The sequence below is a fragment of the Alternaria hordeiaustralica genome (assembly GCF_023758085.1).
Source record: "Alternaria hordeiaustralica strain BMP 2776 chromosome Unknown scaffold_41, whole genome shotgun sequence".
NCBI classification, from domain to species: Eukaryota; Fungi; Ascomycota; class Dothideomycetes; order Pleosporales; family Pleosporaceae; genus Alternaria; species Alternaria hordeiaustralica.
Window position 1 is genome coordinate 115,756 of NW_026056813.1, and position 27,950 is coordinate 143,705.

A 27,950-nucleotide genomic window follows, 5' to 3' on the forward strand; every position below is an offset into this window, starting at 1 on the left:
GTAGGGGACGGTGTCCGGGGTGATTATTAGGGTAGGGTGGGTGATGTTCCGTCGAGGCCGGCCAATGCGGAAATCTGGAGGGCAGAGTCAATAGGAGCTCAATGGCAGACAGCGTCGGCGTCGTGCGAGTGCAGAGGGTTGGCGACTTTAGCCGTGGGCGAGGCGAGGGCAGGCGATGCCGATGTTTGCTCGCTCGCGCTCGACGGTGGCGCTTGGGTCCCAGAGCTCAGGCAGCGGCAGGCGCGACGGGGCGTCGAGAAGCAAAGGGAGGCTCACCTGGTATTACAAGACGACCCCCAATGGAAGGCGCGGTGGGCAGCGGTCGGATGTCGAAGGGATGAGGGTGGAGGACGAAGGTGAAGGGATGGCTGGCGTATGAGCGACGACGAGGCTCGCTTCGCTCCGAGGTCTCAGGGTTGCTGCACGGTCGGCTCGGGGGTGGATCGGCTGGGGGAAGCAACGTTGGCTGCGCGCTCGCCGACGTGTCGCAGCAAGAAACAAGAGGCGCAGAAAAGGGCCGGGACTGGGACTGCAGCGATTGCGACGAAGTACAGCCGTGGATTGACGTTTGGGAGAAGCAAAGAACAAGAGGCGAGTATGAAGAAGGCTGATGAAGGCCGCGAAAGGAGAGGCGCTTGCCCGCGAAAGGAAGCATCGCCAGGCCTAGCTAGCCTGCAGCTGCTCCCGGGCCACTCTACCACCAAACCCTCCGATGCCCATCTTGCAACGACTAGGTGCTAGCATCACTAACATCTTTTGCCGATTCCCCCTGGCCGGTTCGCCATCTTCGCTGCTTCTGCGCTGTCCGCGGTCTTGACGTGAAGGCCTGTCTGAGCCCACCCACTGCCGACCCAACACCACACCCATCAGACGTGCCCGCCTGTTCGTCCACCCACCTGGAACCTGTTCGCCTGTTCGCTCACCGTAAGTTGGCCTCCGCCATTGGCCGCCGGGCACAGCAGCTCTATTCGCTGCAGCTCGCCCGCTCTTGCTGCAGGCCCTGGTGTCGCCTCCTCAGCCTCTGTTGCACTACGCGGTTTGACATGGAAGCGCTGTCGACAACACCGCCAGATGCGACTCCCGTAAATCCCGTCCCGCCTGAGTCTGACTAGCTGCGCTTCTAGAAGGTTTATGGAAATTTTGGACCCATCGAAAGAAGAGGGCCTTGACGCTTGGAGCCGGCAAAGCATCCAGGCACGGTGCCTTGAAACGCCGTCGCGTTTGGCCTCTCCTTCTCACCCGTCCTGTCTTGCATCTGCAGGCAAGGTCCCGGCCTCGCACTGCGTCGCTCTATCTGCTGCTGTTCTACCTCCATCAGCAGCCCGTGGTGGTGCGCTGACAGGTTTGGTATCACATCACGCTTCTGCCAGCCACTCGAGTCGCTCCTCGGCCAAGCACTGACCGGGGGGCTATTGACTCTAGTCTCCTTGCGGCTAGCCCCGCAACACACGAACATTCGCCAAACGTCCGTCGCATCGCTTCATCTCCCCGACTCGCGCGCTTCGGCCAATCATTGCGCAATCAGATTTTTGGATTTTCCCAAGTATCCTCGCCTCGCTTTTCTGCCGTTGCACTCGGCTGCCTGCTGGTCATGTCGCCTCAGGTCTGGGTGGATGCTGGATTTATGCTCTTCTGGGGTACTCAGCACTTGTGAACATGAACGTGTCGCGGTCATGCGACTGCCATCTTCGTCCCGTCCTTGACGAAACTATAAATCACTAATCTGACTGGCAGCCGGGGCTTAGCCGTGCCGAAGACACTCTGTCTGAATACTATACTTCTTACCAGCGTTGTGCTGTTCCAGTACCCTTCTCCTGGGATGATGCATCAACAGTCTCAACTTCTGTCTCAACTCTTGCGCACAGTCCTGAGTCAGACTGACGGGAGGACCCACGAACGACACGTGGGAGCAATGACCGCCCGTGAATGCCGCTGAATAGGGGGACAGCTCTGGCCACGCGAACAGGTGACTACGTTTACACCTCGTTCATGGCTCGAAGCACGAGCATTCCCCCAGCTTGTCTAATGCTGAGCCTTCTAGTTCTACGCCTTTGCAGATACCATATCGTGGTTATATTCGCGTTCTCCTGTTCGATAACTTCATCTCCTGTTATCGTCAAGATCTGCGTCCCATGACGGAGTATGGCTGTATTCCACCTCTTCTCTCCGTGAGCTCCACATGCCTACGCAACATGCAGACCAAGTTACCCGCTTTGGTGGTGACGTCTCCACATAGCGACGACGTTCCTGCGCATTTAGCCATCTGGTAACCGATTTGGGTGGGTGCCGAAGAACATCCATATTTCTCTACTTGAAGCTCTGTTATCTCGGCCTCTGGGCGCCGTTACAAGTCATGCATACTGCAGTGACAACGGGTAGCTGACGAGCTGACTGTCGATCGCCTTTGTAATTGCTGACTTGCCATGGTATCGGTTTGATCAGTGTGCGATTTGCGCTAAGACTGAAATTGTCATCCTTTGCGCGTTACTCCAGTCTTCAATTAGAAATTGGGACGAATATGGTTCTCTCGAGAGGTAGCACCAGATGTCGCAGCCGTTGTCACGAAGACAGACGATAATGCCAAACAGACGCGCACAGCCAGATGACGGCCCAGAATAGTCCATGACCTCGTCAGTCGAGTTTCGCGTCACCAACGCGAACGAGCACCAATGACGCGGTTCTCGGGTAGTCGCTAACGCTGGGCTGCAGCGTGTTTTCGTCCCACGTAATGCACGTAGGCCAAGGCTCGCTTTTGTGTTCTGCTCGAAGTTTATACAGGCGCCGTGCAACGACTGGCTGACGTGGTAGACTAGCCCGAACCCCAGCGCTTAGCGCACGACGCGAGCGCCTAGAATAGCATCTTTGCACCACCACATCTTCGAAGCGACGACTCTCCAGTCAATCAGCCTCTCTCAATTCTGCGAGCGCTTACCATGGGTGTCAATGACCTCGAGAAGCCGCTATCGTGGCGCCTCAGCGGTTGCTCACGCAGGGCTCTGACATGGCGGCTGGCAACGATGCCAATACATATTGTCAGCCTACCATCCCCCACTTAATGGCTTTTGTATACATCAACAAAACTTCATGAGACGGTGGACGCGTTACGAATTTCCTTGAGTTTCTCTCCTTCAATTTCCTTGTTCATTCCGCTGCAGGTTCAGCGCTTCTCCGCATCTTCCCTCATGTCTAGATCTCTTAGTGAGTAAACTATTGTCATACGTCCATCCTTGAAGATGTAGCTAACACTGGTACAGATACTGTACAACTATGCTTATGAGCCACTTCAGAAGGCTATGGATCTCATCAGTCTTTATAATACTAGCTTCGCCGATGCAGGCAGCTCCCACTGTTGCTTCCACACCAAACTCTCTCCCGCAGGCGCTTCAACAGAATGTACCCCAATGCGCACAATCATGTTTACGATCTTCGCTGGACGAAAGATTTCCCGTAGCATGTTCTGGTCAAGAGAGTCTTCAATGCCTCTGTTCTCGTTATAGTAATGCTGGAGAGTCACTTGGCGAAGTGGCTCTCGGCTGCATCTACCTATCGTGCCCCATGGAAGATGCCCAGGCATCGCTCAGTTCAACCTACGGGATTTGTCTGGGGCAAAAGGATGCGGTCATGCCGACCAAGAGTGTTCTCACGTACGTCGTGACGAGCGCAACTCGCACCATGTCGCCGACTATCAGTCTACCAACCACAACGAGCACACCAATCATCACATCCTCTTCACGAATTCAAAGCAGCTCTACCCAGACCGCTTTTGCCGATACTGTTCCTTCACTCCCGTCTGCTACTTCGTCGGCAACGTCTTCGCCTGTCGCAGCAACAACGGCTTCAAACAATCCTCCTAGAATGACACCTGCGCAGATTGCTGGACTTTCAGTAGCTGCAGTAGCAGCTTTTGTTATGGCGATTGGACTGATGGCGCTCAGTGTGTGCTTGCGCAGGCGAAAGGAGCGACGGGTGGTTTTCGATGGAGACGAAAAGGGAGAGACTCAGCGAGGAAAGCAGCTTTCGACAAGATTCTCGCACTATGTCCAAGTAGGACACGGTACTGAACTACCGAAGCAGTTCCCCTTGGCGCCTCCGCGAGCTTTTCGCAGGGGCAGCAAGCAAGGCCCAGCACGTCCAGCGCAACGACTCGGGGTGGGGACTTCCAACAGTTCCTCAAATTCCTCGTTGCCACTGGATCAGATAGGTCTGGCCATCAGTGCCGAGCTGGATGGCAAGCCCGTGGTACCTCAGAAGGCGCCAAAAGTCGGCACAACGCATCAAAAGGCACCTCTCGCGACACAATCGCATACCAGCACAGCCTTTCGGCCTGTCAGTACGATGACTCAGGAGACTGTCTTCGAAGAAGATGAGACCTCACCACACCGGAGATCCTCGATGCTGTTGCCCACGCCTCCAGTACCCATTCCTCCGATCCGCGCTCTACAGCCCTCTAGACGAGCACCAAACTTCGCCGTCAACCAGCGTTCAGTAGGACGTGGATCCGAGTTGTTTCTTAATATTCCTGTTCGTCACGAGAGGCCCCAGCCGAAGCAGATTGCTGCGGCAGCGACACGCTCTCATGGTGCACCACTACCACCTCAAGCGCAGCCTGCAACACGCCCGCGCTTGGCACCACCTTTCCAGATGACATCTACAGCCACTTCGTACGAATCAAAAGCCACGACTGCCAGCTCGCGCGACGCAAGTACATCTGGAGACATCATCGACTATTATTTCTCCAGTGGCCAGAGCCGTGACCAGACACCCAAGGCCAGTCCAGCGCGCATCGTCCGCCCAAAAGAGTCACCGAAGACTGTGCAGATTAAGTCCAAGAAATCGCACGGTAGCACACTGTCGCGTACTACATCGCGAACTTCGACCAACCTACGCGATTCCCTGAACAGTCAGACATCTTTTGAGACGACAAATGCCAACGACTCCACACCTGAAGATGAGGACGAAGACAAGCAACTGTCGGATGACAGTGCCAGTAATAAACAGCAGCTATCACCTGTCGCTGAGTCGCCAATCTCCAAGCTGCGATACCCAAAGGTGCCTCGGTCTTCGAATCAGCTGGTACCGCGTAGCCCAAAGAGTTCGCCACAGCAGCAGAACTTCAGAAGTCCACGTAGGGCCCCAGACGCGTCAGCACTTCTTCAGAAACGCAACAATGCTCTTCCGCCACTACTACTCGAGTCCCGGCCTAGACTAGAGAGCCCTCACCGAGACCCGTTTACATCCCCGCCGCGTGTGACTAGTCCTCCGCGCAGGGCTCGGTCACACATGCGCAGCAACAGCACAGAGTCGTGGAGCACGACACCTGCTTCAAAGACGGGTATCGACCGTAAGAGTCGCGTGCAGAGTGGCGCTTGGGGTAGAAGCCCAGTCATGTACGAGGAAGACGTCGTGCGGCCGTTGAATGTGAGGAGGAAGAGAGACGAGATGTCCGAGTTGAACATCGGCCGAGACGTAAACGTCGACTTCGATCGGGACGGATTGAAGAGTCCTGCATGGGTACCCCGACTCACGCCGAGGAAAAAGGGCGAGGACCTATTCCTGGAGGTCGGGTGGAGATGAGGAACTGCGAGGTGAAGTTCGATTCTTGATTACATAACCTTTTCTTGTGTATAGATTTTCTTAATGAATGATGATGGCGGAAATGGAGGAGGGGATGGAAGACGACAAGACTGTCATTTCCTTTACATGTTTGTATAGTACGAGATAGATACCCACAGCGCTCATTTATCCTTTTACGTATGTCGAAATTGTAACAATACATATATTGATTTTCCATGGTTGACCCGTCAATCAAACAGCCTGGTTGAGCGGCCTTGGTACAGGGACTCCTTGGTGTTGAGATTGTGATTAGCCAGCCAGCGGTATATAGCACGGCGGGCGCGCTATTTACCCAACTGCCCTAGCAGTCTAGTCTCACGTCGTCGCAGTCTCTCAGCGCAACCGGAGAATAAACAGGTTAAATGTCCGGCTCTAGTCGAGACATCTGTATTGGGGCTTTCACGATTGAGCCTCATGTACGCAGTTCTGTTTCGGCCGCGGCGCCGATCCCGGGTGTCGCGATAGCCGCCCGGAAGAATTCTGTCGCATCGTGAGTTTTCTGCATGGTGCAACACGTTGGAGCAAGAGTTTGAGAGAGGCGTTCCCTGCGCTATCGGGGCACTGTGGTCCGCCAGTGCGGTCGTTCTCGGCGCATGGCGGATGCAGAGGGAACAGAGGCTGGCCAGGGCAGGAGGTTAGTAATGGACAGTCACTTGCAGCTGCAGCAGCGCGCCATTGACCGGCAGGACGAGACACGGCAAACCATGTCAGCACACGGCGCAGGCTTACTAAAAGCAAAACAAGCAGCAAGCTGGTATGCGCGGTGTGCTAGCAGGTGGGATGTGGCATGTTGTGGCAGAAAGTGCGGCGACTGGTTGATGTAATCGGGCTTTGAGAGACCCCACTAATACGTCCACTCTGGCGTTATGAGTGAGGCAGGCATGACGGCTAGCCACCCCACTATAACTACAAAACCTAAACACCAGCACGTCTGCGACAACTTCTCTTCTTTCAATCTTTTCCCCATCGACAGATCTGCCCATCATGCCGTACGGAAAGACCGATGAGCTCGCTATCAACACCATCCGCACCCTAGCGGTACGTTACATCCCTCTGTTGTTTTGGAGGCCGCCCCACCATTATCAATAGCTACCCCGCTAGCAGTCCTGCTCCCAACAAAAGTGGCAGCAGCTTGTTGGAGGCCGTTGAGGGTCGTTTGAGAGATCCAATGGCTGACTTTTGGTGTTTTCGTATAGGTCGATGCCACATTCCAGGCAAACTCCGGCCACCCGGGTGCCCCCATGGGTATGGCCCCGGTGGCCCACGTTGTGTGGAACAAGTTCATGACTTTCAACCCCAAGAACCCCAAATGGGTCAACCGCGACCGCTTCGTCCTCTCGTACGTACTTTTCTGTACTTTTCTGTACTTTTCCACACATACAATGGTAGTCATGGCAGGCTTGGAATCGCGCAATGGTTCTGGGGTGTCTTGGATGAGAAGTTGCGGATCTCCGCGGCGACGGCAGATAAAAGAGCATTGCTTTCTTGATGTCAGCCGTTGTCGGAGATCCCGTTGTGGCTTTTTCACCAGAGTCATCTCCGCGCAGACACATTGCTCGCATTGGGGTCTAACATCCCACGTTTTATCAGATGGAAAAGCTGACTGAGTGCCTAGCAACGGTCACGGATGCATGCTCCAGTATGCGCTGATCCACCTCTTCGGCTACAACGTCAGCATTGACGACCTGAAGAACTTCCGTGTACGTATTCAAGATAATTTCTACTGCCTGTCAAAACTAATTCCGCTGCAGCAAGTCGACAGCATCACACCCGGTCACCCCGAGTCCCACGACACCCCCGGTATCGAGGTCACCACTGGCCCTCTTGGTCAGGGTTTCGCCAATGCCGTCGGTCTCGCTATTGCTGAGAAGCACACCGCCGCCGTCTTCAACAAGCCCGGCTACGAGCTGATCAACAACCACGTCTACATGTTCTTCGGTGATGGTTGCGCTATGGAGGGTATTGCCAGCGAGGCTGCCTCCACTGCCGGTCACTTGAAGCTTGGAAACCTCATTGCCATCTACGATGACAACCACATCTCCATTGGTAAGTTTGGCAGAGAGTTCGAAAGGAAAAACGGGAACTGACGTCATACAGACGGTGACACCAAGTGCGCCTTCACTGAGGATGTCATGAAGCGATTCGAGTCCTACGGATGGCACGTACTGCACGTCGAGGACGGTGACTCCGACCTCGAGGGCATTGAGAAGGCCATCGCTGAGGCCAAGAAGGTCACCGACAAGCCTTCGATGATCAAGCTCACTACCACCATCGGTTTCGGATCCAAGCTCCAGGGTACCGGCGGTGTCCACGGAAACCCCCTCAAGGCCGACGACTGCAAGCAGGTCAAGGAGAAGTTCGGTTTCGACCCCGAGAAGATGTTCGCTGTTCCCCAAGAGGTCTACGACATGTACCACAAGCACGCCGCCGAGGGTGCTGCTGCTGAGGAGGAGTGGAACAAGCTCTTCCAGAAGTACGGCGAGGAGCACAAGGAGCTTCACGCCGATCTCTCTCGCCGTCTGACCGGCGACCTCCCCGAAGGCTGGCAGAAGGCCCTCCCCACATACAAGCCCACCGACGCCGCTATTGCCTCAAGAAAGCTCTCTGAGAGCGTCCTCGAGGCGATCCACGATGTCGTCCCTGAGCTTCTGTCCGGTTCCGCCGATCTGACTGGCTCCAACAACACCCGATGGAAGAAGGCCGTCGACTTCCAGCCCCCTGAGCTCGGCATTGGTGAGTGGTCTGGCCGATACCTGAGATATGGTGTCCGCGAGCACGCCATGGCCGCCATCATGAACGGCATGTCCGCATACGGCACCATCATCCCTGCCGGTGGTACTTTCCTGAACTTCGTTTCATACGCCGCCGGTGCCGTCCGTCTGTCCTCTCTCTCACACCAGCGCGTCATCTACGTCGCTACCCACGACTCCATTGGTCTTGGTGAGGACGGCCCCACCCACCAGCCTATCGAGACTCTCGCCCACTTCCGCGCTCTGCCCAACATGATGGTCTGGCGCCCGGCCGACGGAAACGAGTGCTCTGCTGCTTACTACATGGCTCTTACCTCCAAGGGCACGCCATCCATCCTCGCCCTCACCCGTCAGAACCTGCCCCAGCTTGAGGGCTCAACTCTTGAGAAGGCCATCAAGGGTGGTTACGTCGCTCTTGAGGACAAGGACGCCCAGATCACCCTCGTTTCCACTGGTTCCGAGGTCTCTCTCTGCTTGGAGGCCGTCAAGACCCTCAAGGACCAGGGCATCACCGCCCGTGTTGCTTCCCTGCCTTGCTTCGAGGTCTTCGACGCGCAAGACAAGGACTACAAGATGTCTGTTATCCCCGGCGGTATCCCATCGCTCAGTGTTGAGGTCATGTCCACCATGGGCTGGGAGAAGTACTCGCACGAGCAATTCGGTCTCAACCGCTTCGGTGCCTCCGGACCATACAAGGAGGTCTACGCCAAGTTCGAGTTCACCCCCGAGGGCATTGCCAAGCGTGCTAAGGCTACCATTGACTTCTACAAGGAGGTCAAGCCTCTCCGATCTCCTCTCGACCGTGCGTTCCAGCAGCTTATCTAAGCGTTTGCGTAGCGTAGGATCTGCTTTCTGGAAGTATTTGAGGTTTTGGAGCATCGTCTCTGGCTTTTAATGAGTGATGATATATAAGAAGCGGCAGCCCGCTTCGTGAAGGAGAAGGGAAAGTCATAACCCGAATGTATAGAATTTGATTCCCCCTTTGACCAAATATCCTGAATCTGTGTGACTACGAACTAGCTGACTGTAGAAGAGTGAAGATATCTTCTCATTACAAACTCTTGTGCATTGGCTACAATTTCATATCGAGTGAACGATGAAGCTAGTCAAAATAACTGCAATCGTCTATCGTTTCCGGACATCCCTAGCGCAAATCTCCCATCTTCTCAGTCGTCGTCCACCAAGTAAGGTGAGAGCCATGTTCAATAGATGTAAGCGTGGTGTCGAAAACTCGATCTTTCGCAGATCCAGCAAACATGAGTTGGGCACACCGTAATGGCAAAATCGGTTGAGTTCTCGCGCATTCGCTGGAATGCCACCAGAGTTGAGGCTAATCTCCCGACCCAGTTGTTGCCGGCTCGAATGACGCAGATACCGGTCGGCATATCAAGTAGCTCGTCCCACGTGTCTACTGCAGTGGCTTCATAATCTGGACTGGTGTTGATCGCGTGCTGGCATGGGAGTTTCGTGTCGAACCGGCGAAGTGTACCACATCTGTCTATGGCCGCACCCCTGTACCCGTCGACCAAGGGAATAGGATCTATATCAGCGACCCATTTCCCTTTGTCTTGGACGGAGATGACGGATTCGACAAACGATATCTGGTTGTCATGCGCACCTCTTGAGCCATCGAAGAGTGGGACGTGATATTCTGTGAAGGAAAGATGCACAGATGTGCTTTCGAACGAGCTACCCTTAGTTCCGTCGAAGCGACGATAACCATCGATTTTCCAACCCCCAATGTTGATCTCTCGTGTTATTGGTTCTTGAGGAGGCAAGAGGAAGGTAAGCCCTGGCTTTCCTATATTTCCTAGGATCCTCCGGAAAGCTCGGTAGTACGGCTTCTTCATGGTTTCCAGCGGGTCTTGAATCAACTACAGCTGTCAGAAGATACTTCAAATGCACTAGAAATCAACGTACCGCACTGGCTACAAACAGAGAGTTTGCATACGAGACGGCAATGACATTCTTCAGTTGATGCGGGTCGACGTCATGGGTGCCGGACTCGAAATAGGCTATTAACGAGAGTGTAAGTTCTGGAGACATGGTGACACGCCAAGTTTCTGAAGCCCAATGTTTGCTAGTCAGAGTAGAGTTGAGAATGTTGGCATCAACGGTAGCATCAGTCAAGCCATCGTAGATCAGGGCTGCTTTAGCAAAAGCGGCTAAAGTTTTCGAAACTCTCGAAGACTCTGAGATGCAGATATGATGTATCAGATTAGTGGGGCTGAGAAGGTCGTTGTCCAGGCACCACTGAAGGTCTTCGATCGTAGCATCCGAATGGTCTGGGACGAAGACATCCGGTATTTTACGAGCGAACAACGCTGCCGTCGTCGTATTACCCATTACATGATGATACACATAGTCGTCTGAAGGCTCTGTTGCGACAATCTTTATGCAATCATGCCAGAGGTTGAACTTCTCGTCCATATCGCGAGTAATCACTTCTCCATCCGGGATGGCAACGCCACGAAGATGTTTGGGCACCCATCTATGATGAGGCGTATTCTCCGCTTGCCCACATGGCACAGGAATCAAGGCAGTAGCCAAGAGGTAGTACCGAGAGCCATTCCCGTAAGCGTGTGATACGGCAACCGGCCGATGAGTATTCTGGTCGTCTTCAGCATCAGAGACATCCACGTCATCCTCTAGTATCTCGACCTCTGATTCAAAAGAGTAGTCAGAGTCACTTTCTCCTTCACTATCGGTCTGATCATTAACAGCTGCGGTAGAGTACTCGGAAGATATCCGATTTGCATGAGGCTCTTGCCGGGGAGTATCTTTAGCCGCCGGACGTTCTACGAGGGTCTCCGGTGCATCATGTGTTTGCAATGACAGGTCTTCGAGCGTTGTGGTGGCTGTGGACCCTGATAAGCGTGGAGTGTTCGGAGCGCTACTTCGACAAGGGGGTCGATCTTTATCGAGAGCTGAGGATTCGTCTACCCACGGCGTGCCGGGCTGAGCATACCGTATGATGTAGGCGTCTGATGGAATGTTCTCACTAGTTAAGAGTTCCGCTTTATGACGAAGGAACCTAATCTGCGATTCTGTATCCCTGAAAAGCGACATGAAGTTTTCGCCATCGAGTAGGTCGAAGAGAGCTGCAGATTGCTCATCAAGCTTGCGCGGATCATTCGAATTATACAGCAAACGAAGAGCCCTTCTGCGACCCAGCTGTATCAACCTACGAGTCATGTCTTGAGATCCGTTGAGAGGATTGATCAAAGCGGAAGCGCCATCTCTCAGTATCTTGAGCAGTCGCTTCTCGTGTAGAGACCCTAGCTGGGACATGTTGACTCTGTCGACCAGAGATATAACAGCTCTAGCAACCGACTCGCTTTCAGATTCCTCATACCTCCATTCTTCAAGCAAGACGGCAAATATCACAAGATCAAGCTGAGCAAGTGTCAGTCGACACTCGGCCCCAAGACCTCTCTCCACCTTGACTGGATGGCCGTAGTAACGTAACTGCGCCAGCGAAAGGGACCAATAGATGCTGTTTTCTCTCCCCGTGATGTCTGGTCTTTTCGATACACCGATGGACAATACACCACCTGTATCAACGAGTGAATCTCCCATCTTTACTTCGACCATCTCTGGGTCATAAAGGCTCAGATCTGGATAGAGATGCCATGCGGAGAGACCTAATAGCGCAGCAGCGTCTTGGACAGCCTGTGGTATTCCTGAGATCAGCCTGTCCATGGTTGTGATTGCTATTTTCCAAGTTTCAATGACGCTCGGAAAAACTGCTGGGCCACCGGGCGCGGCGAGGTCGATGTTCTTGAGTATTAGCTCAAGTTGCTTTTGTTGTCGGCAGAAAACATCGTCGGCAGTACGTAGCCAAGCTCTTGCACTAGTATCCCAAACGGCGAGTTGAGACCGGGAAATATCTTGTCCCACTGCTGCCGCTAATGAGAATGCGACTGGTTCCTCGTTGTCGACCTTGCGCGCTATTTCTCTTTTGCGCTCTGCTACTATCTCGACCCAGATCGCAATAGCTTCAGGCGCTGTCCACACGCGAGCAAGCAGACACGCCAATAGATGAACATGCAAAGCGCACTTTGATGAAGTAGCTGCCGCTCAGATAGAAGTCCCATCAATGCCAGTATAATCGCCGAAGAGTGTGCCAGCGTATGGCTCGGATATGACTTTCGAGGCTTGGGCGATTTCGGATGCTCGCTTGCCATACGCCTCCAAAAGCGCAGGTGTTGCCGGACAAATGCCATCGAAGAGCGCACCTAGCTGCCTAGCTAGAACGTGAATGGAACCGAGCTCGGCATTGTCTTTGCGCTTCGACGTGAGTACGTTTCCTAGGGCCTGGTACTCCTTTGGTGCCTCATACTTGACTAGGGTGAAGTCGAAGTTGAGGTTTGCTGCCGCGACTGTTACTTCGTTGGTCGCGGCCGCCAGTGCAGCTTGAAGTCTTCCTATGGCCATTAGGATGAGCAAAATAGCATGCGTAAGATAAAAAGATGAATGGAAAGACGAAAGCCTTGTTGGGCGGAGTAAATGGGGGTGGTGGCCGTCTTGATCTCTTTAATGCCTCAGCCTTGAGCTGCACTGCCCCACAAACCATGTGTAACTTCTCAACTGCCTATGAGCTCTAGCCACTGAGGGAACAAATCTTGTATGTATAATGTAGACTCAGCCTTGTCGTCATTATACTTAGGGATGCGTCTCTCTCGGCTTCCAGTGGCGCTGACGACCGTAAACACAAACGAAGGCCATCATAGCTAGGCCTGAACATGGCGCTAACATGGAGATGGCTTGACAGCCTCGTACGGTCGACTATTGGTAGCCTTCTCTCGACTCTCTGCAGATGGTCCTACAACCAGGAAGCAAACGATTGGCTGTGCGCCTAGCCTTGTTAGCAGGCTGTGCAGTCGGCCGGCAACGAGATGGCTTGGTCCACATGTACCATCTCTCGCTTTGGATAAATGATATGCATGCAGGTGGTAAGGTCAAAGGACGAACTGTCTGGTTGGTGTTAAGGGAATGTCTTTCGTGCGGGCTGAGGGGAGTCGCAGCGCGCAGTTACGACATCGGCGGGCTCTCCTCCGAGGCCGCCGCATCATCAACTTTTTGCGACATCATCGCCAGCATCACCACGCATAGCCATGATGTCGCGACCCGACGATGACAACGCTTCCGCTAGAAGCATTAGAAGACAACCATCGTCGCGCAGCCTATTCTCCGTCCCTACCCCAATAAAGCAGCTGTTCGACCAATTTCCTCTCATCACGTATCCCGTCAACGACTTCCCACAACGCGCACCACAACATCACGACACCCATGTACTCTATGTATTCACTACAGATGGAGGAGCAATTCGAGGCGCACCATCGCATAACCCAGCGTGTTTGAAGTGGCAGGTCAGTCCAATGCGATAGGTGCCCAACCCCCACCACCAAGCTCACATGGTCGCAGGCTTACCTCAAGTTTTCCAAAATACCCTTCAAAGTCGCCTCAGCAAACAACCATGCTTCTCCCAGTGGCTCGCTACCCTTTGTAATACCGTCCTCGCCAGATCCGTACAAGCGAACACAGCCTGTTCCCTCCAGCAAACTGCAACGATGGGCCATGAACAACAGTGAGAAGGCGATAGAAGAGCCTGGAGATCCGCGCTACGAAGCATACCTGAGTCTGCTAGACCATCGAATACGGAGAGCCTGGGTACGTTCATCACTAGGGACACTCAACTCATGGCTAACATATCCCAGCTCTACACTGTCTACCTCTCTCCCAACTTCACCACCATCGCCGAACCCCTCTACATCCTCCCAAGTTCCCGCAACCCCTTCGTGCGCCTCACGATCTCCCGCGAACTACGTCTCGCCGCCGAAACCGAACTGCTCAAGTTCTCGAGCATAATCAACGACGAGACGCTGTACAACCAGGCAGACGAGGCATTCGCAACACTAGAGACGCTGCTGGGTAAAGACGACTGGTTCTTCGGCGCGCATAGACCGGGCTTGTTCGATGCTAATGTCTTTGCGTATACACATCTGCTATTGGATGAGCAACTGGGCAAGGGTTGGGTGGACACGCGTTTGCGCGACGCGCTAACGACGCGCACACGCCTGGTCACGCATCGCGACCGGATACTTGCTAGATACTTTGAAGATGGGTCTTGAGTGTAGGAAGATACCCGGGAGCAGTAATGGAGTGAACGCTGTACGAATCTCTCATCGAAGTCCAGCCATGAACATCACGAAACAGCGACTACGCGCTTGCGCGAGGTCTACCTCTCATCAGCTCTGTTCGTGCTAGCTTGGAAGGACCGAACGCATGTTGAGTGAAGTTCGGACGTGGCGGACGCCGGGGGCAGGTTAGCGCGACCCAGAACCCAGCAGATGCAGATGTGACTCACGCTACGGAGAGCTGCACGACATATCGCCTAATTGGGTAATGCTGGATACATACTGGGCGTGAGAGGGCGTTCAGAAGAGTCATTGGCTGGAGCAGGTTGGCATATAAGACTTCTTCAGGCACCGAGCAGGAAAAGCATCAATCCTCAGGAACTTTACCCCACTTCAGATCTGCAGTAACTGTTCGTCATCTGTGTCCAGGCCCAGCCAACCAACCACCATCTACAATCAGCAACCTATCTTCCATTCCACATTCGAGAGCACTATTATCAACATGACACAGCCAACATCCATCGATATGACCTTTGACACGTCCCTGGTTGACGTCAACGCAGCCGCCAATGCCTCTTTCTCGACCACTGAATCGGACTCAACTGTGGACGGCCAACAAACGGCAAAGCGTACCCAAACCTTACAACCGACCACGGCTCCACAAAAGCCTTCAACTCCAGTCCAGCACATTCCGACTCAAGCCGCCTACGACCAATGGGCTGCCATCTACGACACCGATGGCAACATGTTGCAAGCGATTGACGATCTAGAGCTCCAGGCCCTCCTTCCAGAGTTCTTATCCCAAGTCAAGAACAGCACTGCAACAGAACAAGAGCTCCTTGTACTGGATCTAGGATGTGGTACCGGACGTAACACGGAAAAACTTGTGCGATACGATTGGAACGGGAAGAGCGTTAAGGTCACTGGTCTGGACTTCTCACAGGGCATGTTAGATGTCGCTGCGAAGAAGCTGTCGCCGTTGTTGAAGGAGAAGAACCAACAAGGGGTACGGTCCAGGCTAGAGTGCTGCGACTGTTTTCCAACTGTCGACAATCCATCAGCCTCTCCGCTACCTGCGGTATCAAACCTGCGACCCGTCCATGCCGTCACATCCACTCTAGTCCTGGAGCACATCCCACTGAAGGATTACTTCGCCACGTTAGCAGCATTGCTCTTACCTGGTGGCACGGCGTTGGTCACAAACATGCACGCGGACATGGGACGCGTCAGTCAAGCTGGTTTCGTCAATGCAGACGGTGTCAAGGTTAGGGGAAGTAGTTATGTCTACACAGTGGAAGAGACTGCCGCGGCAGCCAAGACTGCGGGGCTTGAAGTAGTTAGTGTTCACGAGCGGGAGATGAGAAAGGGGGACGTTGAGGGTGGTGCTGTGGGAGAGAGGGGTTGGAAGTGGGTCGGTACAAATGTTTGGTTTGGGATGGTTTTCAGGAAGACGTCGTAAGCTTTGTAACAGCAAAATTCGTAATATCATGAAGCGTGGTAGCTAGGAGGCATCTTCTCCTCGTCGTGCCCTCGCAGACTTCCATCCAGGTTCTGCGTCGAAGTTTTTGATCCACTTCTCCGCAGCTCTACAAGGTGCACTTCGTCATCCGCCTTTCCAACACCCTCTAGCGTATCGTCTACCGTCCTCGCCATCGTAGTGTTGAACAAGCTTGCATCCAGCATGCTTCTGCTGGGCTTGCCTCTCCTTTTTGATGGCCGATTGGGCGTGTCGTCGTCTTCGTTTGGATCCGAGTTGTTTTGCGTCGTGCCAAAGCACTTGGGTACTAACTGAGCGAGGAATCGTCGGAAGGCTGGCATGGAGACGCATATTATACCGACGTTGATCTCGAGAATGGAATATACGCCGGACATAAGGTTGTCGTACATGGGATTCGTTGATGTGGCGTATTTGGCGACGGCGCTGAGGCGGATGCAGGACACTATGATGGTACTGAAGTACTCTTGTCAGCATGCGGCGATACTTTACTAAGTAGATGGATTGACTTACATGCCACCAACGCCAAAGATTGCGCTGAGGAAGACCTTCTTACGCGGACTGAGCTTCAGCGTCATCAGATTCGGGATCGGTATCAGGACTATCGCGACGTCCAGGCCGATGTTGAACGCCGCTGCTACCAGATAGAACAGATTCTGGTTTATACAGTAATCCGGTGTGCTCGTGCCATCCCATGAAGTCCATACTGCGGAGATAGGTCTGCAGGCGAAGGTCATTGTAAATGCGAATGCGATTGTCCAGAGCACTGATATGACGATGAACACCCATATCCATTTTCGGGTCGTCTCGGAGGGAAAGATCCGGAGAAAGAAGAATAGGAAAGCGAGCTTGGTGAGCCCACAGCAGAGGAAGTAGGATATTTGGGAGCCGTAGGTCAGCTGTTGAGCAGTCAGTAGTCATCCAAACACATTGAGTGTCGTGTGCTTACCCTCAAAACCTTGTAGATATCGCCATGGGGAACTACCCAAGTGTCTTTCCCGAAACCAAGTTTCGGCGTGTAACATTGTATCACCGTCACAGGGAGACACGCTGCTTCGGCTGCTATTGCAAAGACATCGTCTAGGCCGAACGAATTCTGACTGATTGCGGACCACGTGCGAACGGTGACGGCGGCGAGAGCAACGGAACCTGCAGTGATACCCGTCAAGAATATGACGTTGGATCGGTCTCGGACAGGCCTCTCGCACATCGTGGAAGTAACGTTAACAGCAGCTGTTGTGAGCCTCATGTCAGCGCGGTTGATGTAGAGTCTGGTGGGGATTCTTACTGAGGGATTCTTTGACTGAGCAAGCGCCACCCACGCAGGTCTGGATGGCCGCGTTTATGGTTTCATTGTCACAGATACATTGCACATCAGTAGGTGCGCATGTTGTCTGGGCAGTGACAGCATTCTGCAAGCATTTTGCCTAGTACTGTCAGTGATATGCTCTCATAGAAGTGGAGGAGAAACAAGGACTTACGGCGCATGGCGGTAGCATGTTCAAGCCATCTTGTGCTAGAGCTGTATGAACAAAACTACTCAATGTTGTGAGCCCTATGACGAGCACCTCATTCCACCGCATGTTGAGTAGTATAAAAGACCCAAGAAGGTGAGCCACGAATATGACGAGCTGTCGATCCTCGTTCAATGATCATTGATACATATAGTGTACGACGGTGGTGAAAAAGCAGAAGAAAGGCAGCCATGGCCAAATGCCATCCCGAATCTTGGGTATCATCAGCACGTTTCCGTACATCCTTACCAGCATCCTGGTATTCGATATCCCAGTTGATATTCAGGAGAATTTGTTTCTGCTTGACCTGCGTAGGATTCGAGGCGAACTCTACCGAGCAGGCTGCATGACCGACGTGCCGTCCCAGGCGGCTCGGCACCCGGGGACTACCGAAAGGGTTAATGGGATCAGAAACCTAGCTGAATTGAGTCCTCGCCGATGTACATATTGATGCGGAAGTTGTTTTGTGAAGATGTAGTAAGCCGCGTAGTGAGTAATCCGATCAATTCTTAGAATGCGTGGCTACGCCAGTGTACATAGGGCCGAATGCCTACTACACGGCGTTGCCCTCACGACCATAGTATTCCTGGTGCCCTGGGAAAAAAGATGGAGAGGCGTTCAAGGTTGTGCATCCATCATCGCGGTTTCAGATCCTATTGGCTCCCCGCGGAAGTCCAGATATCCACACAACGTCAAATTGATAGTCTAGACGTTGTTGTGAGCTAAGTAGCGGCTCTTGGGCTTGCGCGTCTGTAGACTATAGTCTCATGCCTCGCGATTATGCATCCCTGGCGTAATTGAGGCGGCATTGGAGGACGGTAGGTGTGTGGAGGGCTGGCTTCGCTTCGCTTCGTGGCAGCGTGGGGAGACTGTGAACAGACACACGAGTAAGCTGCGTCGATAGGCGACAGCAAAGTTGAAGAAGTCACAAGTCATGCAAAACTCTGGAGGCGGCAGGCGGGATAGGCGACTCGGGACGGCGGCTGAGCCTGCTATGAACAGGGTGTTGCGATTAGGGTGCTGCCGTGGACCCCCTTGCAGAAGCAAACCCCATTCGGCCATTCCGAGCGCGGCAGCATCCTTCCGACTTCCCGCCACATGGCAATGAGAAAAAGCGATGCTGGACAGTCTGGACACATCAAATCGAACAACGAATAGTTCGCGGATTTCCTAAGCGACTTTTGTTCAGCTGGCGAAGCTGAGAACACCACAAGTTTGCTTTTGCGACTCGTGCAAAGCGCACACCATGGCCAGAACGCGAGGGTCTGCGGTACGCCCCGGCACTTGCAGCGTGCCCACAGTAGAGAGACCCGCATTTCGGCATCGTCTCTCCTTTCAGTATACTGGGACGGCCTGTTCGAGTCGTAGCTCGCTATCGGGGGCCTGAAAGGGTTGGCTGCAGAGTGCTGCAGTTACCGATGAGCGACGATGGAAGATAATTCCGTCTGTCCCCTCCACCATCGTTCGCGTGGTGTTTCTGTCCTCCAACGTCGGGATATGCAACATGACGCTTCTACATGATGTTTTTCTGGGTGCACATCTTCGATCTGTCCTCTTGATCTACCTTTCTACATCTTTCGTCTCATACTATCTCGTCTGGACCATCTATACTCGAACCCTCCATCCACTAGCCAAGGTTCCAGGACCATTCTGGGCATCGGTATCACGAACATGGCTTATGTGGCACCATCACAAAGGCGACATTGAGATTATCGAGCGCGTTCTTCACCAGAAATATGGCCCCATCATTCGAATCGCACCCGATGAGGTAGTGACGACCGACACCACGGCCATTCCACACATCTACCCGGTTCAAAAGGCCCTACAAAAGACGGATTGGTACAATCCATGGCGACCATCAGGACTAAACAGCCAGCCGGACTTGTTCACGCAGACCAACGAGAAAGCGCACGCAGCGTATCGAAGGATTGTTGGAGGTGTCTATTCCCTTTCCAGCATACTGAAAAACGAACCGAATCTGGATGCGACCTTGGAACTCTTTCTTGAACGATTGGGTAGCTTCGCCGATAGCAACGAAGTATTTGACTTTGGTCTTTGGCTCGAGATGTAAGTTACAAATTAGCTTTCACCGATTTCACAGTCTAACTTGTGGTTAGGTACTCTTTTGACAGCGTCGGTGTCGCCTTCTTCGGTCAAGCCTTTGGTTTTCTCAAGGACAGCATCGATTACAACAACTACATCCACTCGGTCCATCTTGCGATGCCATTTCTTACACTTCTGACAGTCACTCCGTACTACATACGACCGTTTCTGCTTTTGGTCGCTGTGTGCATTCCGAGCTTACTGAAGGCTGTGCTGGCGGTGGAGGATATCAAGAAGACTGCGATTATAGAGACGAAGACAGCTACCGAGAGAACCCTTGAAGTGACGGGAAAGCGACCCGACCTACTTTCTCAGCTTCTGGCGATTGTGCAAGAAAAGGGAGAGAAAGTAAACTACTCGCACAGAGAGATCACATCGGACATGTGGGTTGCAATGTATGTGTACTGACAGAACAGCTACCCTGGAGTATCATGCTGACTGTTATTAGCATGGCTGGAGCTGATAGCACGTCCATCGCAATGCGCTCCGTTTTCTATTTCTTGATGAAGAACCCCGATAAACTGGAAAAGGCGCGCGCAGAAGTTGATGCGGCCTTTGAGAACGGTGCCCTCTCATCACCAGTACAGTACAGTCAGGTATATTCTCTTCCATACCTCGTAGCGACTGTGAAGGAAGCCCTGAGATTATTCTCTCCATTCTCGGTATCGATGCCTCGGTACGCTCCGAACGAAGGAATCACTCTGTGCGGGAAGTACATCCCAGCGGGCTACACAGTTGGAATGAACCCTTCAATCGTTTCGCACGACAAAGACATATTTGGAAAAGATGCGCTAGAATTCGTTCCCGAGCGATGGCTGCAGAGTGAAGATCGTACGCGGGCGATGGAGAAGACAATCCTAGGTTGGGGTGCTGGGACACGCACATGCGTTGGCAGACCCGTGAGTTCTCCGTGATCACATACTAGAGAAATACTAACAATACACAGCTCGCTTTGACACAGATTTACAAAGTGACTGCCGAGGTATTGCATCGGTTCGACTTTGAGATGGCACATGACAAGCCATGGAAAACGCACAATGCTTCTTTCAACGTCCAGACTGGTGTTGAGTGTAGGTTCAAACGAAGAGGTTCGACTACACCTTAGTCTCTTAGATATAGTCAGTATTGCGGTTACATGTGCAAGACCGTCGCAGTCTAGAGTATAGACAATACTGGAGACGCTTGGTCATCGCCCCAGCCGAAACGCACATTCAGAAGTTGTATGCATTGTACTGAGCTTTCCATGTTGTGCGCGGTTAGACCTCGAAAGATCGCTTTTAGCAACTTTTAGTGTTGTGTTGCTCCAAAGCAAGTTCAGGCCTCCCTGTGGTTGCCAAAATCAACGAGATAATTACCTTAGAGAAGACGCCGATAATGACTTAGTTGAAGATGCATTGTCTTCGTCGGTCGGCTTTTGCTTCCCCAAGAAGAAATCTCGGGGTGCAGGGTCCGGTGTTTTACCCAATCAAAAGTCATCATGACGTCAACCTCTGTTCATGGTCCCATGTGCATTCTCAAAACTTCGCCATTTGAGACGCCGATAACTGTTCCCAAACGGCGATTATCATCGGCGACTTCAACAGGCGACTGAGATTGAGAGCAAGGATAAAGTTCATATATCTAAGGCCTTACCAGTCGTAGCATCAGTCAACACCGAGAACCAATATCACCCAGAACACAACATGGACTCGCTTCCCGTGAACAACAAGACGGCCGGTGAGCCTGAGAGTGCATACAACAACACACTTGAAACCGGTGCTGGTATGACTCAGGTAAGCATAATTCCGCTCGTGTAGTGACTACGCTGACCAATTGTACAGAACTTCGCACCAGTCAAGAGGATATGCGCTCACCTCAACGCCTTCCACGCGTATGCTCACGACCCCAAGCGCGATGCAGTCGAATCAAACCACTACTGCGCGCACCTGAACGATGAAGTACGCCAATGCATCCTCTACGACTCTCCCGAGAAAGGCGCGCGAATCATCGGCATCGGTAAGCATCCTACGTCCTCAACCGCAAGACTTCATACTAATACAATCTCAGAGTACATGATCTCTCCCAAACTCTACTCAACCCTCGACGCCGAAGAGCAAAAGCTCTGGCACTCCCACGTCTTCGAAGTAAAGTCCGGAATGCTAATCATGCCGCGTCCAACCGGCGTACCAGAAGCCGCATGGGAAGTAGCCGAGAACAAAGAGATGGAAGAAGTCGTCGAGCTGTACGGCAAGATCTACCATCTCTGGCAGACTGACCGTGGCGACAAGTTGCCGCTGGGACCACCGCAGTTGATGACGAGTTATACGGCGGCGGATCAGATGCCGGATTTTGAGAAGAGGCTGAAGGAGAGGGATCAGCGGTTCGATAGCGATTATCAGAGGAAGAAGGGGGTGAGGGAGTATATTGAGGTGCCGAAGATTCATGAGAATGCTGATGCGACGTGGGCGAAGGGGGGTGTTGGTCATTAGAAGAGCACTGTTGGAGGGGAAGGTGGTGAGAATGAGGCATTCTTGAGGCGTTAGCGATGCATGTTGAAAGGTGGGGGCTAGGCATGAACTGCATGTAACATGGGTGGGCGAAAGCTATTTCGCTGAATCGATATTAAGTTATGCTACAGTTACACAATATTAAGTACATATGTAAAAACCAAGACATGTTGCCGAAGATAACAATGTAGCAAACACTCGAGCTCCCCTCCTCCCTCTCGAGTCTAGAGCCAGCTCTAAACCCATGACTCACGCGTCCTTGCCCACACAATCATTCTAGTATACAATCGATAAAACGATGTCAATATGATCTATTCGTGAATCCTCTCCATGAAAGTCGATCTTACATAAGATCGTGAATGTTCGATCTCCTCGCAGCCTTCTTTCCCTCTGTGTTTCCTGTGTTCCGCCGCTGGGTTGCACGCTCATCAGGGTCAGATGGCGGGGTGTGTCTCAGCCTTTCGGGTCGACTGGACGTCGTCGCGCCCAACGAGGGTTGCTGATAAGGTTGTCGTGGTTGTTCTAGATAGGGACGTTGGTCTAGGCTCAGAGTCTCAAGAGGACGAGTGACAGCCGCGGACATGTCCGAACTTGGGTCTGTCTGTCGTCGACGAGGAGGTTCTGGATATGCTTCGCGTGCGTCATATTCGGGTTGCTGTGTGTCATAGGAATATGAACCTTGCAGTGAACCATAGGCAGCAGCTTGATGGGGGACATGTCCTTGACGGTGATGTGGATCATACTCTTCAGCGTAACCTTGCTCGTGTCTAGGTGGGGGTTGCTGGAAGGCACGTGGAGGTTGAGTTTGCTGTGTGTCCGGTCTAGCTAGGGGGTAATGTGACACAAACGTAGGCGGCTGTTGCTGTGGGGGTTGCTGGAAGCTACTTGCTTCAGTATACGACGTGTCCCATGTTCGTGATCTCGCCGGAGTTGTAGTGGGATTGGAAATCTGTGGCATTACTGCTAGTGGCACTGGAGGCCGCCGTGACCCATCTGCTTGAGCGGGTGGTATTTCCCATGTTCGTGATTTTGTCGGAGCTTGAGAGGCATGAGAAATCGACGATATGGGTGGTAATTGTTGCTGCGGGGGCTGCTGGAAGCTATGAGTATGCGACGTGTCCCGTGTTTGTGGTATCGACGGAGCTGTAGGGTAAGCAGGGCCCAGCTGTGGACCTTGGGGCTGTGCATTGCCAGTAGCAACTCTACGTCGTGGTCTACCCGGTTTCAGTTTTGCTCCTGTTTCAATAGAGCCCTGGCTCAGGTTGTAGAATGGGTCCACGGCGGGTTTCTTGGGTCCATGGGCATAATCAGGAGGCCCAGTCTTAGAATTGTACACTGAGCTGGCCGTCTTGAACGCTGAATCAACCGAGATATTCTTTTGCTCACCCATATAGCGGGGTTCTGCTTTTGGTGGTCCAAACTTCCCAGAGGATGTCATATAGCTGGGTGGTGCTTTTGGTGCTCCAAACTTCCCAGAGGATGTCACCGCAAAATTCCCCTGAGGAATCGGTCTTTGCCCTTGCTCCGCTTCCTTGCGGTGTTGCTCATCAGCCTTTTTCTTCTCATCAGCCTTTTTCTTCTCTTCAGCCTTTTTCTTCTCATCAGCCTTCTTCTTCTCATCAGCCTTTTTCTTCTCATCATCCTTGTCTCCAGAACCCCTACCCCTACCCCTACCCCTACCTGGTACTCCACTCATAATGGCTGATGGTACAGAAAAGAGGCTTGGGCCCAACTGTGTTTGACGAGGGACAGATACGGTCGTTGAGCGTAGTCGTGTCTCGTGGAGCTGGAATGATGATCAAGTTTGTTGTCGATATAGTCGAATGATGCTGTAAATGGTAGTGTGTGTATGCGTTGTCTGTGAGGTCTAAGGAAGAGTAAGTGTAAGTGCTGGGGCGGCTACTTATAGCCACCAATGCATCGTGGGTTCTTCACAGGACGAAGCATTGCGTGCTTGCAGTATGTGATTGTGTATGCGTGATATTGATATCCAGTCGTTCAACTCCGAGCCTAGGTCCCATATCTGCAATGTCTACATTTTACATTGAAGAGCATACCGGAAGGTTGCGTGATCCTTATGCTACATTAGCTTCCGCACAGAGCCACAGGTGAGGGGTTATACCGAATCTCGTTCGCTCTTCACACATCAGGCCTTTGACAGGCGAACCAGTGCCTGGATAGGTGAAGGCCTCAGTATGAGCATGCGGATCGCGCGCAAACACTGTCGTATCCGTAGCTCAGTCCGTTTCTGAAGGCGCCCGTAATGACGGCAATCATCTTGGCCAGCATCTCATGTTGACTCTGTTGTGTTTTGCACGACCTCGATGCTCGCAGGATCTCTCTTCTCGCGCCCCATCAGCTTGCCCAACACATCCTTTTCCTTATCGCCGTCTTCCGCATCGCTCGCGCTGTCCTTGTCACTGTCCACGTTCGGGTCTTTCTCTTCGAGAACGCCTAGTCCAAGGTCCTAGACACTGTCAGCAACGCCATGCGATACCCTCGAGATCCAGAACTCACCATCTCAATATACGGCTCGCCCTCGTCCTGTCCCTCTACAGATTCCAGGCTCTTCAGCGTCCCGGCCTTCTTCTGCGCCTCCAATTCCTCGTTCGCAGCCTTCAACTGCGGCAGAAAGTCTTTGAGGAAGCCGCGAATGTCTGGTCCTAGATCTTCGTTGCCCAACTTCATAATTGGCTTCGTGCCTCTGTTGGCGCGGAGGTTTACGACGCCGTCTTGTGATTGTGGATCTTCAAGCTCCATCTCTGTGTCCTCGCCATCGTCGTCTTCCTCCTCGCTTGAGCTCTCGTCGCTGCTGGGCTCTTCGCTCGATTCGGATAGTTCGCTGTCGCTATCCGAGGTGCCAAAGTCGCTTGCATTCGTGGTAGAATCGTCTGCAGCGTTTGTCGACGCGAGGGCGGAGTCAGAGGATATCGAGGGCGGCGAGGACTCAGGCTCGTTGGAGAAGCGCACGCGTTTGCTGCGGTGCGCGACGGCTTCGTGGACGTATGGCGACATAATTCCTCCGTGGTGTTCGATATGGGTAATCTTAGGAGAGACGTTTAAGGACGTCTACGCGTTTGGAAGTGGGTTACAAAAGTCTGGGGAAAAAGTTGGGCAAGATTCAAAGTTTCGCGCAGACGGGTGCAGATCTCGCGCCAGGGTAGCGAGCCGGAGAAGACCCTTGGCTACGTCACCGCCCTCTCCAGCACATGGCGCCGACAGCCAATGCCAACCAGATATGCACACATCACATGTTCAAGTACATCTATAATAATGGGATATCCCGTCAGATGCTCCACAGTCCAAGGCGTGCGGCTGCAGATTGGCCTGAGGCAGAAGCGACTCGTTGGTGTCAGCAGGGGTCGTGAAACGGCGTCTTGAAACGTAGTTAGAGCGGGCGCCTGCATGGCTGACTTGTGCTGTCCGAGGGGTTAAGCCTCTTAAAGCTCCAGCTGGCCTCGTACATATCCGACCTCACCCCTTCTCGTCAATCTTTACAGTCTCGCTGCTGTCATCCTCCTCTCTACCTGTTCTCATAGCTTTTGTGACGCTGTCTGCAAGAGTCCGTGTGTCGCTGCCCCGCTCCGACTTTCATCAGTATTCACCAACCGTGTGCAAGGCTCAATTGTCTTTGCGCGAGATTTCTGACTATCAGATATTAGGTATGTACTCATTCTCTCATGTCTCTACAATCTCTACAAATTCATCCATCTCCGTTCCCGTCGTCTCTTTCTTGCCACCCGATCGAAAGTCGGCCCCAGAATTGTCCACATGCACCCATCCATGGATCTTATCAAGATCGATCTGCCCCGATCCAGCATCAGCATCAGATGATTGCATATTTCCCTATTGAGCATCTCCTATCGTCTTGCGCGTTCTGCTATTGTGCCAGCATGATCAGATTTCATCGACCCCAACGCTGAGCGCTGGTTGGTCCACTCGTCTTCACCTCCAGCGTTCACCTTCACCACCGTCATTCAAGCGAGCCCACAATAGAATTCTCTGCTATTGTTTGTCTTTGCAATGAGGAGGCTGGGAGAGCATAAAAACTTTCCAATCGCTCGTCCTTGACTGTCTCTCGTCCATCACACTCCAGTTCTTCACAAGCCTCCACAATCTGCAAACCACCATCCGCCAGTTTTCTATATCTATTCAGAGACACTCAGTCGTCACTTCTTCTTTCTACATCACTCTATCCTATACCGCATTCACATCCATCACCATGACCATGAACGAGACCATTCGTATCATCGGCATGCTCAGGGCCTCTGCTGCTCAGAACGCTGACCAGGCCAAGCTCAAGGAGCGCGAAGTTTTCTTTGCCTCGGCCAACGAGACCCGCAAGAAGCTTAGGACTGCAGCAGCTGCCCGCAAGTCCACCTCCGTCTCTCTTCTTGAAGACCTCATCTACGCGACCAAGCACGGCGTACCCTACTCCAACGAGCCCCTGACGTACGAGGCCAAGGCCGCCGCTGATCGCATTCTCGTCACCCTCAACAAGGCCATTGCCCGTGAGACCATCCTCGTCGTCCCCAACGTCCAGCCCAAGGAGACCTCCGAGGACCTCGCCAACGACCTCGCTATCGAAAACAGCAAGCGCATCTTCACCGCGCGTTCCAACATCAAGGAACTCCAGCTCATCAGCAGCAACCTCGGCATCCCCATCAAATCTCCCGCCATGGCTGGTCGCTTCCCGGTGCTCAGCACTTCTGACCTCCCGAAGGCATCGGCTGAAGAGCAGTCGGCCACGGCCTCGCCTGCGCGCGGCACCGCCATGCTCAACAACATCTTCAAGTCGGTGCGAGTACCCGAGTTCCGCTTCAAGTGGATGTTCTGGGCAGAGAAGGGTCAGCAAGCCGCGCCCAAGGACAAGGCGGCTTCAGAAGAGTACCTGACCCGCCCCAAGCCGCTCGGAGACCAGATCGTCTCCGTCAAGGAGTTCTACCAGCACTTCAACAACATCCCGGTGGAGAACCTGAAGCTGCGAGACTCGATACACCTCTTCCACCTGGGTGTGAAGCCGGTCTGGGAAGACCCGCGGAATACGCGCGGCGGCGCATGGTACTTCAAGGTCAGCAAGGACGTGGCGGCGCAATTCTGGCACGAGATGTGCCTGCTTGCGGTTGGTGACGTTTTGCAGGGGGCCGTCGAGACGAAGCGTGCCTGTAAGTTTATTCCTCTCCAACATTTCACACGTATTCAAGACTAATAATCAACAGCCTTCAACGACGACATCTGCGGGATCTCGTACAGCGTTCGCTGGAACGCTGTACAGATCGCCGTCTGGAACCGGGACGCGGAGAACGAGGATGGCCGTCAGAAGCTTCTGGCGGTCATCCTCGACAAGCTGTCAGAGGAGCTCCGGCCGAAGAAGGAGGACAGCTACTGGTACAAGGCGCACAAGGAGCACAAGGGCTTTATTGAGCAGTAGTGAGCCGACCTTGTACCGGTGGCTGTCGCTCAGATGAGAATGAGCTGATGGAGGGGGTGATGGATGAGGCGGGGAGTACGTAGACGAGCTTTAAGCCACACATATGCATATCAGCATCGGCGTTGATGAATACATCCTTTTCGACACGCACGTGAGTGTCTTTGTTGATCCACAGAATGCCTCCTCCCTGATATGACAGCTCCTCTTCCGTGACTTCCCCATACACGGAAGCGTACCAAGGACGAGTAAGAACATCATGTAACAGCCTGGACTATCTAATGAAGACGCCTCAACCCGCCGGCATGTTCTCGTTCTGCATCCGTGGTGGTAGTGTTTGCGCCAATCACGGGCATCGTTCGCCGCAGACGCTCGGACCATATTTCCAGTAGAAGCATCATCCACTTCTCACGATTCTCCG

At 53.1% G+C, this 27,950-nt stretch overlaps 9 protein-coding genes across 9 annotated transcripts; 5 read left to right on the plus strand and 4 right to left on the minus strand.

Annotated features, from left to right (window-relative positions):
- Window positions 1-3,855: 3,855 nt before the first annotated feature.
- On the plus strand, window positions 3,856-5,574 carry J4E84_010453 (uncharacterized protein; the record flags this gene model as incomplete). Its single annotated transcript, XM_049393008.1, has 1 exon — window positions 3,856-5,574. One exon carries the CDS (start codon window positions 3,856-3,858, stop codon window positions 5,572-5,574), a length of 1,719 nt encoding a protein of 572 aa, XP_049239267.1.
- Window positions 5,575-9,771: 4,197 nt separating this feature from the next.
- On the minus strand, window positions 9,772-12,065 carry J4E84_010454 (uncharacterized protein; the record flags this gene model as incomplete). Its single annotated transcript, XM_049393009.1, has 3 exons — window positions 9,772-9,792; window positions 9,890-10,237; window positions 10,284-12,065. 3 exons carry the CDS (start codon window positions 12,063-12,065, stop codon window positions 9,772-9,774), a joined length of 2,151 nt encoding a protein of 716 aa, XP_049239268.1.
- Window positions 12,066-13,943: 1,878 nt separating this feature from the next.
- On the plus strand, window positions 13,944-14,497 carry J4E84_010455 (uncharacterized protein; the record flags this gene model as incomplete). Its single annotated transcript, XM_049393010.1, has 2 exons — window positions 13,944-14,036; window positions 14,084-14,497. 2 exons carry the CDS (start codon window positions 13,944-13,946, stop codon window positions 14,495-14,497), a joined length of 507 nt encoding a protein of 168 aa, XP_049239269.1.
- Window positions 14,498-15,005: 508 nt separating this feature from the next.
- Window positions 15,006-15,962, plus strand: J4E84_010456 (uncharacterized protein; the record flags this gene model as incomplete). The annotated part of the gene is made up of 1 exon (XM_049393011.1): window positions 15,006-15,962. The coding sequence occupies one exon, from the start codon at window positions 15,006-15,008 to the stop codon at window positions 15,960-15,962; it is 957 nt and encodes a 318-aa protein (XP_049239270.1).
- A 26-nt stretch (window positions 15,963-15,988) lies between these two features.
- On the minus strand, window positions 15,989-17,247 carry J4E84_010457 (uncharacterized protein; the record flags this gene model as incomplete). The annotated part of the gene is made up of 3 exons (XM_049393012.1): window positions 15,989-16,454; window positions 16,512-16,897; window positions 16,948-17,247. The coding sequence occupies 3 exons, from the start codon at window positions 17,245-17,247 to the stop codon at window positions 15,989-15,991; spliced, it is 1,152 nt and encodes a 383-aa protein (XP_049239271.1).
- A 1,943-nt stretch (window positions 17,248-19,190) lies between these two features.
- J4E84_010458 (uncharacterized protein) lies at window positions 19,191-22,083 on the plus strand (the record flags this gene model as incomplete). The annotated part of the gene is made up of 7 exons (XM_049393013.1): window positions 19,191-19,579; window positions 19,630-20,010; window positions 20,064-20,514; window positions 20,562-20,685; window positions 21,257-21,387; window positions 21,436-21,610; window positions 21,662-22,083. The coding sequence occupies 7 exons, from the start codon at window positions 19,191-19,193 to the stop codon at window positions 22,081-22,083; spliced, it is 2,073 nt and encodes a 690-aa protein (XP_049239272.1).
- Window positions 22,084-22,647: 564 nt separating this feature from the next.
- J4E84_010459 (uncharacterized protein) lies at window positions 22,648-23,491 on the minus strand (the record flags this gene model as incomplete). The annotated part of the gene is made up of 2 exons (XM_049393014.1): window positions 22,648-22,922; window positions 23,320-23,491. The coding sequence occupies 2 exons, from the start codon at window positions 23,489-23,491 to the stop codon at window positions 22,648-22,650; spliced, it is 447 nt and encodes a 148-aa protein (XP_049239273.1).
- A 900-nt stretch (window positions 23,492-24,391) lies between these two features.
- J4E84_010460 (uncharacterized protein) lies at window positions 24,392-25,116 on the minus strand (the record flags this gene model as incomplete). The annotated part of the gene is made up of 2 exons (XM_049393015.1): window positions 24,392-24,568; window positions 24,619-25,116. The coding sequence occupies 2 exons, from the start codon at window positions 25,114-25,116 to the stop codon at window positions 24,392-24,394; spliced, it is 675 nt and encodes a 224-aa protein (XP_049239274.1).
- A 1,207-nt stretch (window positions 25,117-26,323) lies between these two features.
- On the plus strand, window positions 26,324-27,532 carry J4E84_010461 (uncharacterized protein; the record flags this gene model as incomplete). The annotated part of the gene is made up of 2 exons (XM_049393016.1): window positions 26,324-27,266; window positions 27,321-27,532. 2 exons carry the CDS (start codon window positions 26,324-26,326, stop codon window positions 27,530-27,532), a joined length of 1,155 nt encoding a protein of 384 aa, XP_049239275.1.
- Between the last annotated feature and the right edge of the window lie 418 nt (window positions 27,533-27,950).